This window comes from Anguilla anguilla, chromosome 12 (genome assembly GCF_013347855.1).
Source record: "Anguilla anguilla isolate fAngAng1 chromosome 12, fAngAng1.pri, whole genome shotgun sequence".
Classification (NCBI taxonomy): domain Eukaryota; kingdom Metazoa; phylum Chordata; class Actinopteri; order Anguilliformes; family Anguillidae; genus Anguilla; species Anguilla anguilla.
In genome coordinates, this window is record NC_049212.1 from 18,840,544 (window position 1) to 18,858,195 (window position 17,652).

The following is a 17,652-nucleotide window of genomic DNA, read 5'->3' on the forward strand; positions in this document are numbered from 1 at the left end:
GATGGCACTGCAGATCATTCTGCTGGCACTAACAGTCCTCTGGGCTGCAGCACAGACCCCACCATGCAGAATACTGGGGAGGGCAGCCAAGCCCAGCTTCTATCAACATGGAGACATCAACATCGGCGGAGTCTTCGCCATGCTACAACTTCCTTTGGGCATAACCATCAAATTTGACGCCAAACCAGAACCGCTGAGATGCTCCCGGTGAGGTTAACCTGCAACAGGTGTTTGTATTGGTGAAAATCTGATGATATTGTTTTTTGTGACTAAACAATCATAAGAGTAATATCAATAACGTGAAAAATGAAAGCTATAGAATTTACTTTAGACATGTTACCCTGTATTAGGTTTGCCTTCTGGGTAAATACATGATGAATGACTTTTCAAAGAGTGTCAAATGACAATGAAAAATATGATGTTAAAATTGTTGTTATTAGTACTAAAAAGCTCACTAAAACAAACTATCAATACAATATGTAATTTCTAGAGTTATCTTCAGAGAATTCCGGGTGGCCCAAACTATGATCTTCGCCATTGAAGAAATAAACAACAGAACTGACATCCTCCCAGGTGTATCTCTTGGATATAAAATATATGACACCTGTTTCTCTGCAGCATTTTCTATACAATCAGCCATGGCTCTGATGAACGGTTATGAGGAAACACTGACCGACACATCTTGCTCCACACCAGCCGTAGTGCATGCCATCATTGGAGAATCAGGATCTACAAACACTATGGCAATTGCTGCAACAGTAGGATTATTTCAAATTCCAGTGGTAAGTTATTTTAGTCTTACAATAACTGCAAAAGAAGTAGCCATTTGTTGATATTTAAAAGCTGAAGTAGCATAAAAAGAAACATTTTCTATATCTCCTCTGTTGTGTGAATGTTAGGGAAAAAATAGCAATAATGGAAAATATTTATGTTCAATGTTTGGGGGAAAACATTTTTTAAAAGCCCTCTAAAATTACAAATTTATTTTGGTAAATAAATGTTTTCAGCAATCACAAATGAATAGACCCTAGTAAAGTATTCATGTTTCTGATAGGTGCATTTTAGTGTATTGTGGTTGAAAAATGAATGTTCAAAACAATTTACTAAACCTTACTGACAACAATAGCATAATTTATAAAAACCACAGATTCATTAATGTGGAAGTATTAAATCTGCAATAAAAATGTGATTGTAATTTACATAACATTTAACCTGAAAATGAAAATAGCATTTGTCACTTTTTTAACATACTGTTTCTGCAGACATGTGATTATATTTGTGAAATAGATTACTGACATTGTATGTGTCAGAAATGGCATTGTTTACATTCTTAAAATATGGTGGATATTGCTAACTGACATGCAACTTAGAGTTTTGTTTGGTATATTGTCTTTCTTTTTGAATATATTCCACTTGTGTAAGTTGCTCTGGATAAAAAAACATTTACTAGTTGGCTGTAATATATTGGCACAAAGACATTCCAAAGACGTATAGCAAACATAGATTCACCTGTTTTGCTTAATAGTGAGAAAATGATTGAAAACCACTATATCCGTAGGAAGAAATTAAACTGAGATGCAAAAAAATGGACTTGGCATTGCGGAGATTATATATTATGGGATGTACTATTACAGCATACTGATGGAGGCAACCGTAACTCATATTTAGACATGTAAATCCATACTCAAATGTTATATTCAAAAGTCAATATCTGACTTTTTCAAAGAAGCAACATTCTGTGCATGTGACAAAGTTTTTGTTTGGTTCAACCACATACACTCACACATACGTACACACATACGCACACACACACGTGCACACACACACACACAATATATTTGCCTCATGATCTACAAAATGGCTATACTATTGAATCATTGTCTATACAAAGTTCTGATGAAGTTGTCCTTTTGTGTTGTTTGCAGATCAGTCACTTTGCTACATGTGCATGTCTGAGCAACAGAAAAGAATATCCCACATTCTTCAGAACCATTCCCAGTGACTATTACCAGAGCAGAGCACTGGCTCAGCTGGTGAAGCACTTTGGCTGGACCTGGATTGGAGCAGTGAGAAGTGACAGTGACTATGGCAACAATGGGATGGCCACATTTATAAAAGCTGCTCAACAGGAAGGGATCTGCATTGAGTATTCTGAGAAATTTTACAGAACAGAATCAGAGAAATTACTGAAGGTTGTAGATGTTATCAAAAGAGGTACTGCAAAGGTAATTGTAGCATTTCTTGGTCAGGGTGAAATGATCGAGTTACTGGAGCAGCTGACGCTTCAGAATATTACAGGTCTCCAAATGGTTGGCAGTGAAGGCTGGATAACAGGAAGCAAACTAGTAACACCAACAAGTTTCAGAATACTGGGAGGGTCTATTGGCTTTGCTGTCCCCAAAGGCAAAATAAGCGGCTTTAAAGAGTTTTTGTTGAAACTTCACCCATCCCAGTACCCAAATAATACTGTTGTCATAGACTTTTGGGAAAATGTGTTTCAATGTGCCTTCACAAATGAAAACAATCTACTTCACATAAATCCGTGCACAGGGTTTGAGAGCTTAACTGAAGTGAGAAACGAATACACTGATGTATCAGAGCTGAGAACCTCCATCAACGTTTACAAAGCAGTTTATGCTGTTGCTTACTCTCTACATGGCCTGTTGGCATGTACACCCCATCAAGGCTGTACAAACAGTGTGAAAACACAGCCCTGGCAGGTACATAAATGAACCATTCTTACAAAGCTAATCAAATCCTCATTATGAATAAATTCACTCATGTATTTATCTCAGCTTAAATCTTTGTTCCCCAACAGGTACTTAAGGCTCTGAAAGAAGTTAATTTCACTTTGGGAACTGGAGAGGAAGTCTCTTTTGACAGTAATGGAGATCCGGCAGCCAGATATGAGGTGGTGAACTGGCAGCTTGGTCCTGATGGTGCAGTAAAGTTCAGAGTGGTCGGCAACTATGATGCCTCTTTACCACCTGGGCAGCAGTTTGTGATGAGCCCTGTTCCAATGGTTTGGGCAGGTGGGCAAAAACAGGTAAGTGTTTATGTGCAACATGAAAATGTGGTCTGATGACAGCACATGTATGCAGCTGTATACCTGTGTGCAGCTATTAGCACTGATTGAGAAAAATAATTAAATAAGACAGTTCAGTTCAAATAGTGCAGCGGCATATGTAAATAGAACTAGCATCAGGACAAAAATGGAAAATGTATGAGAGAAGACTAATATTACTGTAGAAAGTCCAGAATTAGCAAACATGTGTGACAGTAATCTGTTTCCAGCATTTGATATTTAGGGGTCCAAGCAGCGAAGCTGGTGGAACCCTATTGTATCTGTTAGGATTATTATTATTAGGGGTCCAAGCAGCGAAGCTGGTGGAACCCTATTGTATCTGTTAGGATTATTAGGGGTCCAAGCAGCGAAGCTGGTGGAACCCTATTGTATCTGTTAGGATTATTATTATTATTATTATTATTATTATTATTATTATTATTTTTCTCCGCTAAAAGTGTCTGAGGCTCAGCAACCATAAGTCCTAGAGCAACCAAATTTGGTAGGTGGGTTCCTATGGGCCCCCACTACTCAGGAACTACAAATCACCTATGTCGGCCAGATGGTGGTGCTATAACAAAGGGTCGTGTGTAAAAGGCCATAACTCCCACACCGTAAGTCAGATCAACACAAAACTTCATCGACCTATGCATCTGAACGTGCACTACAACTTTGCTATTGGGGCCACCTATGGCCGCCATATTGTTTGCCTGCCATTTTGACTTTTTAGTTGGGGCGTGGAACCTTTCTCCTCTAAAATGTCTGAGGCTCAGCAACCATAAGTTGTAGACCAACCAAATTTGGTAGGTGGGTTCCTATGTCCCCCCACTACTCAGGCACTACAAATAACCCATGTCGGCCAGATGGTGGCACTATAACAAAGGGTCATGTTTAAAAGGTCATAACTCCCACACCGTAAGTCAGATTAACACAAAACTTAATTGACCAATGCATCTGAATATGCTCTACAACTTTGCTATTGGGTCCACATATGTCCACCATATTGTCTGCCCGCCATTTGGACCTTTTGTATTAGTTGGGGTGCGGAAGAGCTGTAGCTCCACATCTAAAGTGTTACGACATCTAGTAAACTTCTTTACGGCAAGTGGCTAGAAGACATCTATGGCGACGCAAGTAATCCGACACCGTAGGGTCTAGTTTTTATCAGGGGAGGGTCTGAACGTCGGGGAAGCACTGGAAGACAGTGTCAGCCAGAGTGCATGCTAGGCTACCAAAAGTTTGTTAGTAAAAGCTTTTTGAGAGGATGAATAATTACCTTTCTTGAGCATGGATCCATTTAAAGACAGTTTCGGGTGAGTTCGTTTAGTCTTTGAATCTGTCATTATGCTGAGAAATGGCTAAACCATTTTATTGATAGTATTTGAGTTTCTGTGCAAATGCGTGAAAACACGCTGGTATAATAAAACAATGACGGTAATACATATATAGTCCGCTTCGTTCCGTTGCTACCATAACATAACACACTATCTTGTGTCTACAGCTGCAGTTTCTTGCTGCAATTACTAATATTGAATATAAACAAAAGACACAATTTATGCTGTACTCTGCCAATGTCTAAATTGGGATGGCAGGTATGCCATCCCGCCAAGTTACGCCTTGGCGAGGGCATGCCCCATACCTATACAGCACCGAGAGTTTGGCACTTTTCAGGGTTCCCCACAGAAACAACCACAACAGCCACAGACACTCAGCCCTTAAAAACATTAAATTCTGTACATTCTGACCCCATTTCAACAGACAGATTTCATAAACAACTTCACATGTCCACACAATAAAGCCCCAAACTAAGGGGATTTTGCGTTTTCTCCTTCTTCTTCTTCTCTTTCTTCTTCTTCTTCTTCTCATTCTTATTTTTCCTGCCGCCTATCCCACGAACAACATGTCTCCCCATTGGACATTTTACCGACACCAGCCAAATCTTCACCTACACGACCCAATCAAAAACTCTCCTACACACGCAAAATACCCATACCTTTTTACTCTGAAACATTTTCAGCTTAAACAGCTTGCCTGCCTGTGGCCTAGTGGGCAAGGTTACAGTCTTGGGAACATGGGGTCGTAGGTTCAAGCCCAGCTAGGAACGTTTCTTTAACCTGTTTTTACCCTCACTAATAATTGTCTACTACTTCTCAATTATTGCTTTTGCACCATATCTACCCGCCGTTCACCGAACGTATACCGAACTGAACTGCATTATCACGTACCGTCTGCACGTTCAGTTATTAACCGGCTACAATATTGCAAAGCCATATGGATTCAACGGGAGCTCTTCTGTGCTTACTGGCCTGTGTTCTTCTTTAAAACCACGAACAGGTTTGCTAATGATATTTCACGCATTGCATAGCTATGTCACGGTGCTGCACTAACAAAGTCACAGACTGGTAAACCTCCGGTTGAAGGATTGAATCCCGCCTCGCCCTCAGGCAGATAGTTTCCTCGTTTACACTAACGTTTTCTTACGCTTATATTTGCTTTACCAAAACTCACTCACGGCCACCCATATGCATTTCACGGCGGCAAATGTATTCCTTTTATTAAAAAGTTACACCAGTTCACTACTGTGCCATTTCTACTAACTATATTTCTTCACTTGGCTACCGTACAAAACTTATCAGCAAACGCCACGTTTCTACATTCATGTTACCTCGCCCTGTTCTCTATCTAGCCACATACAAACAATTACTACGTATGTACGTTCTTCAACTCCGCATTAAAACATTACATTTAAAATCATGACTCACTCATAATTATAACTACTACTAAATATGACAAAAGCGCATCAGTGCAATAGATTACACGTTACTTAACCCTCCACTTCAGCAACTAATGTTTCTATACCGTTCGATAAGGCAACTAAGCTCGCTCATGGTCACTTCATTTACTTTGCACTGTAGTCTGTGATCATGTGATCATGTCAACCTTCACCTACATGCCCATTCTGCTAAAAACGTATTGTTTCAACTACGCAATTTCATAATTTCTCCTAATTTATCTCACACTGTTGTTATTTTCTCATATGCAAAGCCTGCTGGGACATATGCGTCTGCTCCTATTCTCCACTATCACGTTTTCCGGTTCTAGCTTAGCAAAACAGCGAAGAGGATTCCTACCTGCACATAAGCCTATCAAAATGCCTTATAAACCTTACAAACACTAAAAGTGCATCTCCACGAAATAACAGACAACAGAGCAGGACAGAAGGCTACACAAGTTGCAACCTAGGGAGCTCTAATTTTACGAGTTCGCTGATTCTTTTGTCAATCAAGGCTTGTTGGATGGCCATGAGTACATACACTGGCCATATTTCACCTGCGTTTCTCATGCGTTTACGTTTACGCCACCGCACCCTTTGTCACAGCCACTGTTTTACATATATAGCAAACCAAAACTGCTAAACGGTACATGCTCATCAGACTGTACAACTTCACACAAGGATAGCCATAATCCACAACCGTTTCTTACAGGGTCACTTCGCATTTCTCACTCTCATAATAAGACGCTTTGCAAAAAGAAATGATATCTCATAAAAAACACGTTTTCAACGTACAAAAATGCCAAGTTACTCACACATACAAGACATACCCCGTCTATAACACATTCATTCAGACTGCCAAAATCCAAGCCTGCAATTAAAAGTATTGATATCAAAATGACGCCAAGTTACGGTACTACAAACAATATAGGCTATCTTGCCTCACCAAAATTACATAAGATGTATTCCAAAGCAATGCTACCCAATATTTCCTCAATTCTTTCAAGTCACTTGGCCCTGTGTGTATAAGCATGCAGTACATGGACAGGCCAAACATATGTGTGGATGGCTTTCTCAAAGTCAAGATTGATTGAATAGGCGTCTATATGTCCTATTGGTATGTATGTATTTTGCTGCCCAGCCTTTCTGTTGCGTGAATGATTGTATGTTTCTTGGTATAAATGTCTGTTCGTAAATGTGAATGTAACATGCTGCGAGGGAAATGTCCCCATGGGGATAAAGAAGTTCTCTATGTATGTATGTATGTATGTACAATATGTATTTTACATGCAGTATTTATTGTACGTAGCAAATATACAATCACTTGTACATTTACTGAAATTCAGTTCAGAAGCAAGTGTAAACATATGTTTTCCGGAGAAATATGCTTCCTGTAGTTACTGACCAGCAGTTTTCTACATGAATTTCAATGTGTTCCATGAGGCAATTCGAAATATTTGACACTTTGATCTGACACAAAGTTTGCATGACATTGTAAAATGGTAAGATTACAAAACACAGGGCCAAGTGGCTTGAAAGAATTGAGGAAATATTGGGTAGCATTGCTTTGGAATACATCTAATGTAATTTCGGTGAGGCAAGATAGCCTATATTGTTTGTAGTACCGTAACTTGGCATCATTTTGATATCAATACTTTTAATCGCAGGCCTGGATTTTGGCAGTCTGAATGAATGAGTTATAGACGGGGTATGTCTTGTATGTGTGAGCAACTTGGCATTTTTGTATGTTGAAAACGTGTTTTTTATGAGATAAATAATACGGTAATCTGAGCGCAGGAAGCAGGTAGCAGGGATCGCGAGTTGATATTTCGTTTTTTGCTACTAAAAGTTTGTTAGTAAAAGCTTTGAGAGGATGAATCATTACTTTTCTTTGGCATGGATCCATTTGAAGACAATATCGGGTGAGTTCGTTTAGTCTTTTAATCCGCCATTATGCTGAGAGAAATCGTATTCCATAGCAACAAGATAAACCTGACATTAGCCCTAAAATATGCCAATGCAACAGTGAAAACGCTGCTCACTGAATAACAAAATAAACGATACAAAGTTTTTAACAATTATACCATGGCATTCTACAGTCAATATCTGGAACTAACCATAGAATAAATATACTACTTTACCATTGGTTTTACGCAGAGAGATGTCCCTTTTGAGACTGAGTGGTCATATATTGTCTTGGACAATCCTTTTGTGAAATATACGCGCATTTGTGATGCCTGGGTAGGCTACCTTCAAATATAGTTGTGCGTAATACCACACCTGTTGTTTATGGCGTTGTCGCCCTTTTTAGTACAATTTGGCTTGATTGACAATTCATTTATTCAGTAGGTGAGAGTATAAGCTTTCTAACGATGTATAACATGTCTGATTTTGCTTTTGGAATAGCGTTTTGTAGGTCAGCGTAACCAAAAATTTTCTTATCTGCCAATGTCTAAATTAATTCTAGGCTACTCTGCGCACAGCACGCAGGTCGCGAGTTGATATTTCGTCTTTTGTTTTGTTTTTTCTCAATGTCATATTTATTATTTGAAACGTGTATGTATGTGTTATTATTCTATCTGTTTCTGAGGCGCTCTGAAATGTGCATTCTCTGCTAAGATGAGCAATGGATTGGGATATGTGTCTGATGCCTATTTTAGTTGCGGCGCGGAAGCCAGACCATCTAAATGCTGTTTTATACTTTTGTGTAGTCTGCATTTCCGTTGTGTGCGGCACTCGCGAAGGGCCAGATCATTTATACATGTGCAGCATATAGCACAGGTTGCGCAGGCAACGTAATTAGATTTTGTTACTGACCGTTATAGTTCAAAAGACAACACCTTCATTCATATTTACAAACCTACTAAATACTGCAACAATGACCACAAAAATGCTCAGCCAGATGTAACTTGTTGCAAGAAGACATTCACCTGACAAAAGCGCTTTTAGTCGCATATTTAACGTTTCCAGTGACCTCATGTCAGCAGTCAACCAATCATCTTCTTTACGGTGTATGCGGGCACTGGTTACTAACTACACGCTTTTAATTTCTTGAAGAGGTATGCGTCTTCAACGTGGCTGTGGTCTGCAACCGTCGCACATGCCGCACATTGCGCACAACCCCTACACAGACCCATTTTTACGTGTACTATGCAGAAGTATAAAACAGCCTTTAGTGTTATGATAAAGGCCTTTACGCCTAGCGGCTAGGAGACATCCATGGCGATGCAGTAGATATGCTGGGTGAAGGTATATGATCATGAGGACAAAACCATTTAAAAATTGCTCCATAGGGGGCGCAATTGTGCCAATGCTTGGACCCCTCCCAACACCGCTTGCGGCTTTAATCTATATATGAAGCCCCTAAAGCAGAGGCAACCAACCCCGTTCCTGGAGATCTACCATCCTGTAGTTTTTCATTTCAACCCTATTTGGCACACGTGACTCTATTAATTAGCAACTCAATGCAAATATTTAGCTATTGAATGACTTTAAGTTTGGAGTGAAAACCTACACAACAGTAGATCACCAGGAATAGGGTTGGTTACCACTGCCCTAAAGAGACGTTGTTGAGGGAAAAAAAATGCTTTTGTGTGATATCACAAATCTTTCTGTTCCCTTGTAAAATTTTTCATTCACCCAAGAAAATAATATCTATAAATAACAGCACATTTGTTCTTCCGGGTCATTGGCACAGTGTCATTTACTGGGGAACAATTAACATGGAGGAGCAGCTGATACATGTATAGGTATAGTTATCCAGGAACCTTTGGTACCAGTGGATCAAGGATAACTGGCGCAGAGCCTGTCGGAGTGCAGACCAAAGCAGTAACATAGCATCTGCATAAGCGCACCTCATTTTGTTCCTAATAAACTTCCCGTGAGATGACACTATTAAATATCTGCTAAGTTAGCCTAAGATGAAAAAATGTAAGATATTGCTCATAATTGAGCAGCAGTGATACTTAATTAGTTGTAAGAATCAAATGATCTTACATTATCTATCTTACATTATTATCTTCCATTAACTAACTTGCTTCTGTATGAATCGGATGATAGCTAGCTATCCGTGTGTATGTTCATAAAAATGACACAAAAGCAATCTAACGTTATCCAACCAACTCGTGTTGATGTTTATCTAGTTATCAACTGTACACTATAGAAGTGAGCATGCATTTTTGTGACTTTATAAAGGGGTTGTTTGAGTATGTCTAATTTATCTATCAAATTTACAGCGAACTCATTAAGTACTGAAAAGGGCAAGCTAGTAGCTTCCAAACGTTTTGGTGTGGTAGGCTGTGGAAATCATTGCCAGCAGCTACTCACTGCCATATATCCAACCGCATTAGACATGCTCATAAGTTCTCAAGAATAATAATATTTTCCAACAAATGACGAAACTCATCAATAACGTTTTGCCGGGTGCAGTGTCTTTTACTGCTACCACAAAGTGAATGTGTAAGGTGATGATGGGACAAAACCTTAGGTTACGCGGGGCTATAGAACACTATTCCATTGGTAAAATAAGACATGTTATACATTGTTAGAAAGATAATACTCTCACCTACTGGATAAATTAATTGTCAATCAAGCCAGATTGAACTAAAAACAACACCATAAACAACATGTGTGGTATTACGAACAGCTATTTTGGAAGGTACGCAGGAATCACAAATGAGCATACATTACACAAACGGATTGTCCAAGGCCATATATGATCACTCAGTCTCGAAAGGGACATCTTTATGAGTAAAATCAATGGTAAGGTTTTATATTTATTCCATATTTAGTAACAGATATTGACAGTAGAATATCAGCAGACACTATATTTTTGGCCATGTATAAAAGAAATGAGCCTCATTCACGAAGCATGTATACGATCACATTTGATCATAAACTGTATGTAAGCATGTTTTCACGAAAATGTTGACATTCATCATTTTTTCTTATCAGTACTTGTTCATGGCTGTTTCCTTATGCTATCACCGGAACAGGATTGTGCATAACACTTACAGTTAGCATTCCTCATCTCATACACCAGAAATATGCACAAAAAAAAATCTGCATGTGTCATGAATTCCATTTTGGTTTTTCTTCTAAGCAGTACAAGGTGTAAATTACTCAACATGTCATTACGTAGCCTTGATAAATGTACCTCATCACTGAAAAACTCTGCTGGTCAATTAATCTTTATGGGACTGTGTTTTTTATCATGGAATACAAGAAATTGCAAATTCACCAAAAAAAAAGGAGCATTCACATTTGAAAGCAGTTAGTAGCTATATAGCCTACAATTAAAAGTCGAATGCCAATACACTGTCTATATCTGCAAAGAACTGTGAGGGTAGCCTGTAAATAATAAATAAATAAATAAAAAGCAAAAATGACATGAAATCGGTTGATAAATTATTCGTATGCATTATTTTATATTCATGAAGTCATCATCTTTGTAATTGACATGTTTATCATCTTCATCATCGCTTTACCTTAATCAGCAGCATAGCAATTTAAGAGCAAATAAAAAATATAAAGCTATTCTCATTATTTATTTATCCTGGCTTATTTATTTTTCAGATGTGATTACTCTTTGTCATCACCAGCACCATCATGTCAAGACAGAAATGCTACAAATATGAAAATTTTTTCATAATAGTATGCTATTTGTGGATATATCAAAATTACAATGTGGTCAATATGATAATATACTGGAATCAACATAATAGCATCTTAATTTAAGAGCCAGCTTTGTTACTTATTTATTAGTTATTTATTCATCACGATTCATCACCATACACAATGGATGCAATAACTTTATGGTAGGTACATTATTATTAGTAATATTAATTAGTAATTAGTAATAGTGTTAAAATTTCAATATAATGAAACAATAATGACGGTGGATTCATGTAATCTTAGGTCATGATTAATACTTAATGTATTCTGATACAGCGGTTCTATGCAGACAACTCTCTCCGTTCAGCTTTTTTCAGCATCGATCGTAGCCTCATACACGTTCATGAACGGGTGTGCCCAAGTATGCAGGTGCGTGCACTGTGATGTAAAACCACGTGGACCAAATTGGAATGAAATAAATCTTATATCTTTGTGTGTGGCGCTCAAAAAAATAATTGGTGCCTCGAGAGAAATTAGTTCGGTGTGGAGACATTTTAGAGTTTCAAAGTATTGTCCAAAATAATTTACTTTGGCCAGAATAAATTCCAAGTTTTGAATGAAGTTCAATGGGGAAATTTTCTTTTTGGCACCAGGGGCTTACTAAACTGCAATACCGTGAGTAACCACTAAAGTTTGCAAGCTTCACAGAGAATGGCAATGCCCCGGTCCCCTGTTTGATCAGCACTCCGCCAGGCTCTGCGCCAGTTATCCTCGATTCACTGAGCCAGTTAATTGTCGACATGCCCTGCGCACCAACTCCAAGAGAGAATCTGCCAGTTAACCTGACACGCCCCTCGCCAATAACTCGACAGACTACACTAGTTAAATGTGATCCACTGCACCAGTTGACAAATTACAGGCACTGCGCTGTTCTCAACATAATTTTGAATGAATCGGCACCTCATAGACGACTGGTACATTGACAGGAGTGCTGTGATGCATTTAGGTTGGCTAAGTGTCACAATCATCAGCTGAATCATGAATAGAACATATAGCAAATTTTTGAGTGCTGGATTGAAATAACAACTCTTCCTTCCTAGCTTCTGTCATCATTCCAGGAGATAGCCACGAAGGTAGTTCATCTACCCTGCAAATCCTGACAGAAGCTAGGGAACCATTTATTTACAATTGTGTACATATTAGCCTGCAAAAGCTTGTTAGCTAGCAAGAGATCGATCGCTAGCAAGCAAAACATAGAGTTAGCTAGCTAATACATACAAAGCATTTACTTACTGCTGTGTGTGACAGAGGAATGATTGTAGGCTACACATATTGAAAATAGTCTAGCTAAAATATTCATTTTTAAAGTTAAGTTCAAAGCAAAACAAAAGTAACTGCTCCTCCATGTTTACTGTTCCCCAGGAAATGACACAATGACAGTTCTCACAAAAGTATTAAAAAGCCCCCTTTATGGGCCACATATCTATATGATAAAGTAGTGCAAATAATTATCACGATCTACGTACAAATCACATTGTCCATGGGTGCTTTGAGAGTTGAAACATGTTGCACAGAAACCCAGGTCAGTGTGCAGTGAGAGCTGTCCCCCAGGCACCCGGAAGGCTGTGCAGAGAGGAAGGCCGATCTGCTGTTATGACTGTGTTCCCTGTGCTGAACAAGAAATCAGCAATTCCACAGGTAGAGTCAATTCTAACCAGTCTATGGAGAACATTCCCTAGTTGCACGTTTTATTGTGCTCAGTTTACTGTACAGCCATAGCTGTAAGAGTGTTCTAATAACAATATTATTTCTTTACAGATTCTAACAACTGTATTCAGTGTACAGAAGAATACTGGTCTAATGCTAAAAGAGATCAATGTGTTTCAAAAGCTGTCGAATTTCTGTCATTTCACGAAATTTTGGGAATCGTGCTTGCTATTTTTTCTATATTTGGAGCATGTATTACTGCATTTGTGGCTGTGCTGTTCTTTATAAAGAAGGACACACCCATTGTGAAAGCCAACAACTCAGAGCTGAGCTTCCTGCTGCTCTTTTCATTGAAACTGTGTTTCCTTTGCTCTCTTACCTTCATCGGCCGGCCCTCTGAGTGGTCCTGTATGCTGCGCCACACTGCGTTTGGGATCACCTTTGTCCTCTGCATCTCATGTGTTCTGGGGAAAACAATAGTGGTGTTAATGGCCTTCAGGGCTACACTTCCAGGCAGTAATGTCATGAAGTGGTTTGGGCCTTCCCAGCAGAGACTGAGTGTTCTTGCTTTCACCCTCATACAGGTCCTTATTTGTGTGCTTTGGTTAACACTATCCCCTCCTTTCCCCACCAAGAACATGAAGCACTACAAAGAAAAGATAATTCTAGAATGTGATGTAGGATCAGCAGTGGGGTTCTGGGCTGTACTGGGTTATATTGGTCTCCTCTCTATATTGTGCTTTGTTTTAGCTTTTCTGGCTCGTAAGTTGCCTGACAACTTCAATGAAGCCAAATTCATCACATTCAGTATGCTCATATTCTGTGCAGTCTGGATCACCTTTATACCAGCTTATGTCAGTTCACCTGGAAAATTCACTGTAGCTGTGGAGATATTTGCAATTTTAGCATCTAGTTTTGGCTTGCTGTTCTGTATCTTTCTTCCAAAATGTTATATAATATTATTCAGACCAGAGCAAAATACAAGAAAACATGTAATGGCTAAAACATAAGTGAAATCTCAGTGATTGCCCTAATTGCTTTATCCATAAGATAATTTTTTTTTTAGGATACGGGACCGCAGAGCCATAGTATGTGAAATAAAAACGTAATGATGTCTTCCCTTACATAAGGTTCACAAAATATACAAATGGAAGAAATTATGTTCATTAACCTGTGTTCCCTTAATAGCAAACCTCATAAACTTCATAAACACAAATGTCTCTGTGACTCATTTTGAACTACCCATACAACTGGTTCATTCTATTGTAGCAAAATACTTCCTCAATATTGCATGAATACTATGAAATGTTCTTGTACTAAATTCTGATATAATTCAACATGTTCTTAACTGTATCATTACATTACATTTATTTGGCAGACGTTTTTATCCAAAGCGACATACACAAAGTGCATTTCATGGTCATAGACAACTACTAAACACAGGTTCAATAAGATACAATACTTATTTTGTACAGCTATTTCTAGCCAAGAACACAGTTTAGTTCACACAGTGAACACTATTCTGACCTAACCTCTGCAAAGCCAACTAGGCAGAAGAATAAGCTACAGTATATTATATTATACATTATACATTTAAAAACCTGGATGCGTAAAAAATGGACAATAAAGTCACATATGCATATAAATCTAACAGAAATAAATTGTAATATGTGAACAGGGCCCTGCATCTTGACTTCTGATCGTTATTCAGCAATATGCAAGATAATTGAAGAATAAAACAAAAACAAGCAATAATTGTGCAATGACTTGTTATAGGACAATACAAATTATTTGAATTCTATAAGCCATGACAGACTGTGTGGTTCTACACATACAGCCTTATACCAGACCTTTAGCTTTTATGGGTATGAATGAGAGCCAGAGTTAGTATTCTGGAAAAGTTGCTCTAGCAACATTCTGGCTCAGAATGTAGTAACATTTACACAAATGTTCATGTTTTACGTTACTGTGAACAAACCTGCCATATTACTGGATCAACCATGCAAAACTCACCCTGCTCCGCAAAGCCATCAAGCTGTGTTGTTTCTTACCACAAATCAGAAATTAAATGAAGCAGACATACAAAATAAATGATAGGCTACCTAATAAGCTAGTGAGGTAGTACACATTCTGTCCATCATGGCAGTTAGACAAACATTTCTAAAGTTATAACAGGTCTATATGCACATTTATATGTGGCTGTTATGTTAGCTGTTATGATTCGCTTTTTCATTTTCAAGCTAATTTGAGAACATGAGCTGGCTTCTCTTACTAGTAAGCCAGAATTAACAAAATCATACCTTGCCGGGAGGACTGCACATATAGCCTATGTCTTGGTTATTTTCTTGACTGACTTTCTTAGCTCTTTTGCAGTATTTAGTTTGCTGCTTGTTGAAACAATAATTACTGGCACCGTCATGTGTGAATGCTATCCAACTAGTAAAATAATGGAGTCTTTGGTTTTGTGACCCTGCTTGCTGGAAATAACAATATGGCAACGTTTTCCATGTGCAAAAGCAGCTATGGATCTACTCACATGTGGGGTGGTGGTGCTGGAAAAGACTCAACACAGTGTGCCGTTCCCACCTCGAAACATACTATAACTTTATCGTGAGCACTGAACAGCTTGGAGAGATTTATTCTGCGTAACCTATGGCTACGTTACTTACCATAAATATTAAATTACAAATGTTCAAGAAATAAAATACTAATCAAGTAAAAATAATCATAGTAATTTTAGTATGCTTACATTTGGCAAGATAGATAGATATATAATTCCTCATTTGCAAAAAGTGATTTAGAATTCCTTACTTATGAACTAACAGGCAGCAAAAGTCCTATTTTCAGACATCTTAAAAAGGCAGAGATGAATTCTGGTTATGGTGGTGAGCTAGGAGAACACATTTTTCTCCTCTCTGCTATACTTAAATCCTGTACAACCCATGTTTTTTTTCTTTTTTTAGCAAAACATGGTTCGGAGTTCGTACTCCACAATTTTAAATTTGTAATCAAACAATTCAGATGGTTGAAGTGCACATTCTCAGCTTTTATTTTGCATATTGTTATACAATTTGGTTTTACCAAGTAGAAATTACTACAGTTTTTATACTTAGCCCCCCAATTTCAGGGCACTACAAAGTTTGGGACAGATTCATGTTATGTCAATGAAAGTAGTCATATTTAATACTTTCTCACATATCCTTTGCTTGCAAAGACTGCTTCAAGTCTGTGACCTACTCTGTGACCAGGAGCGGAGTATCTTCTCAGATGATGCTCTGCCAGGCCTGTGCGCAGCCGTCTTCAGCTCCTGCATGTTTCGGGGCGGCTTGCCTTAGGGGTTCTCTTCAGTATATGAAATGGATGTCCAAAAACTGGAAAATTCTTGAAGTCAGGCACCTGATCTGAATCAAAATGAACATGCGTTTAATATGCTGAAGAATAAACGTAAGGCAACTAGCCTCTCAAACCAGCAGGAGCTAAAGATGGATGCAGCACAGGCCCAGCAGAGCATCACCAGACAGAGTCAGCACCTGGTGATGTCTATGTATGCAAGATGTATGTGACAAAGTACTAACATGACTACTTTCATTTACATAATGTTAATATGTCCAAAACATTATGGTGCCCTGGGCTGTGTATGAAAGCTGCTGTAATTTCTACTTGTTGAAACCAGTGTACCCTATAACGCCATTAAATACAAGCTGAGAATCTGTACTTTAACCACATGTGAACTGTTTGATATGGTCTAATGAACATTTCACAACAGGTAGATTGGATGGGGGCTTCAAAATTAGGGCTGAAAAAGAAATGAGACATTTTCATTTTCAAAAAAATATTTCCAAGCCCAGTCAGGGAATACTAATGCCATGTGAAGAGCTTGTGTACTTCTGACAAAAATGTTTTTTTTTAAATTTACAAATTAGAAGTTTCATTGTAGCTAAATCGATCGCTGACAATTGTTTCCCAGTCCACATTAAAGAAAATGATGTCAATAGACTGCCATACAAAAGGCATTATATCTGAAATATATGATCTACTGGTATCTGAAACCTCAAAGTCATCTGAATCTAAGCTGAATGAGTCAAGAGTGGACTGGCAAGAGGAAATTACTTTTGAAGAATGGACAGAAGCATGCAAGGAGGCCTAAACACAAACACAATATATACGTTAAAATATACGTGTTAAACAACTACGTAATTTGCTTATGCATATTTATGTCACCCAGAAAAACTGAATAAATATAACAATTATATACCAGTTCTGTGCATCAAATGTGGGAAGGCAACGGAAATGCTGATTCGCTGTATGTGGCTGTGCCCAGAGATCATGGGAGCAAGTTAGTCTTTCAGTGCAGGGGATCCTAAAGAAACAAATAAAACTGGAGCCCATGATTTATTCGAAGTGTCAAGCACAGTCTAGACATAAGCATTTCAGACTATTTGTCCATTTGTAATGTCAAATAAGCACATTAGATAACTAAACTGAAAAGAACAGA

General features: G+C 38.3%; 1 protein-coding gene across 2 annotated transcripts; it reads left to right on the forward strand.

Moving 5' to 3' along the window:
• LOC118209364 (extracellular calcium-sensing receptor-like) lies at window positions 1–14,365 on the forward strand. Of its 2 annotated transcripts, none has more exons than XM_035384614.1 (6): window positions 1–207; window positions 491–782; window positions 1,926–2,720; window positions 2,819–3,046; window positions 13,025–13,148; window positions 13,269–14,365. In XM_035384614.1, the coding sequence occupies exons 1-6, from the start codon at window positions 2–4 to the stop codon at window positions 14,165–14,167; spliced, it is 2,544 nt and encodes an 847-aa protein (XP_035240505.1). In that variant the 5' UTR covers window position 1; the 3' UTR covers window positions 14,168–14,365. The 2 variants fall into 2 exon arrangements, with proteins under 2 accessions (XP_035240505.1, XP_035240506.1); XM_035384615.1 differs by having other exon boundaries at window positions 137–207; window positions 619–782.
• The last annotated feature ends 3,287 nt before the right edge of the window (window positions 14,366–17,652 follow it).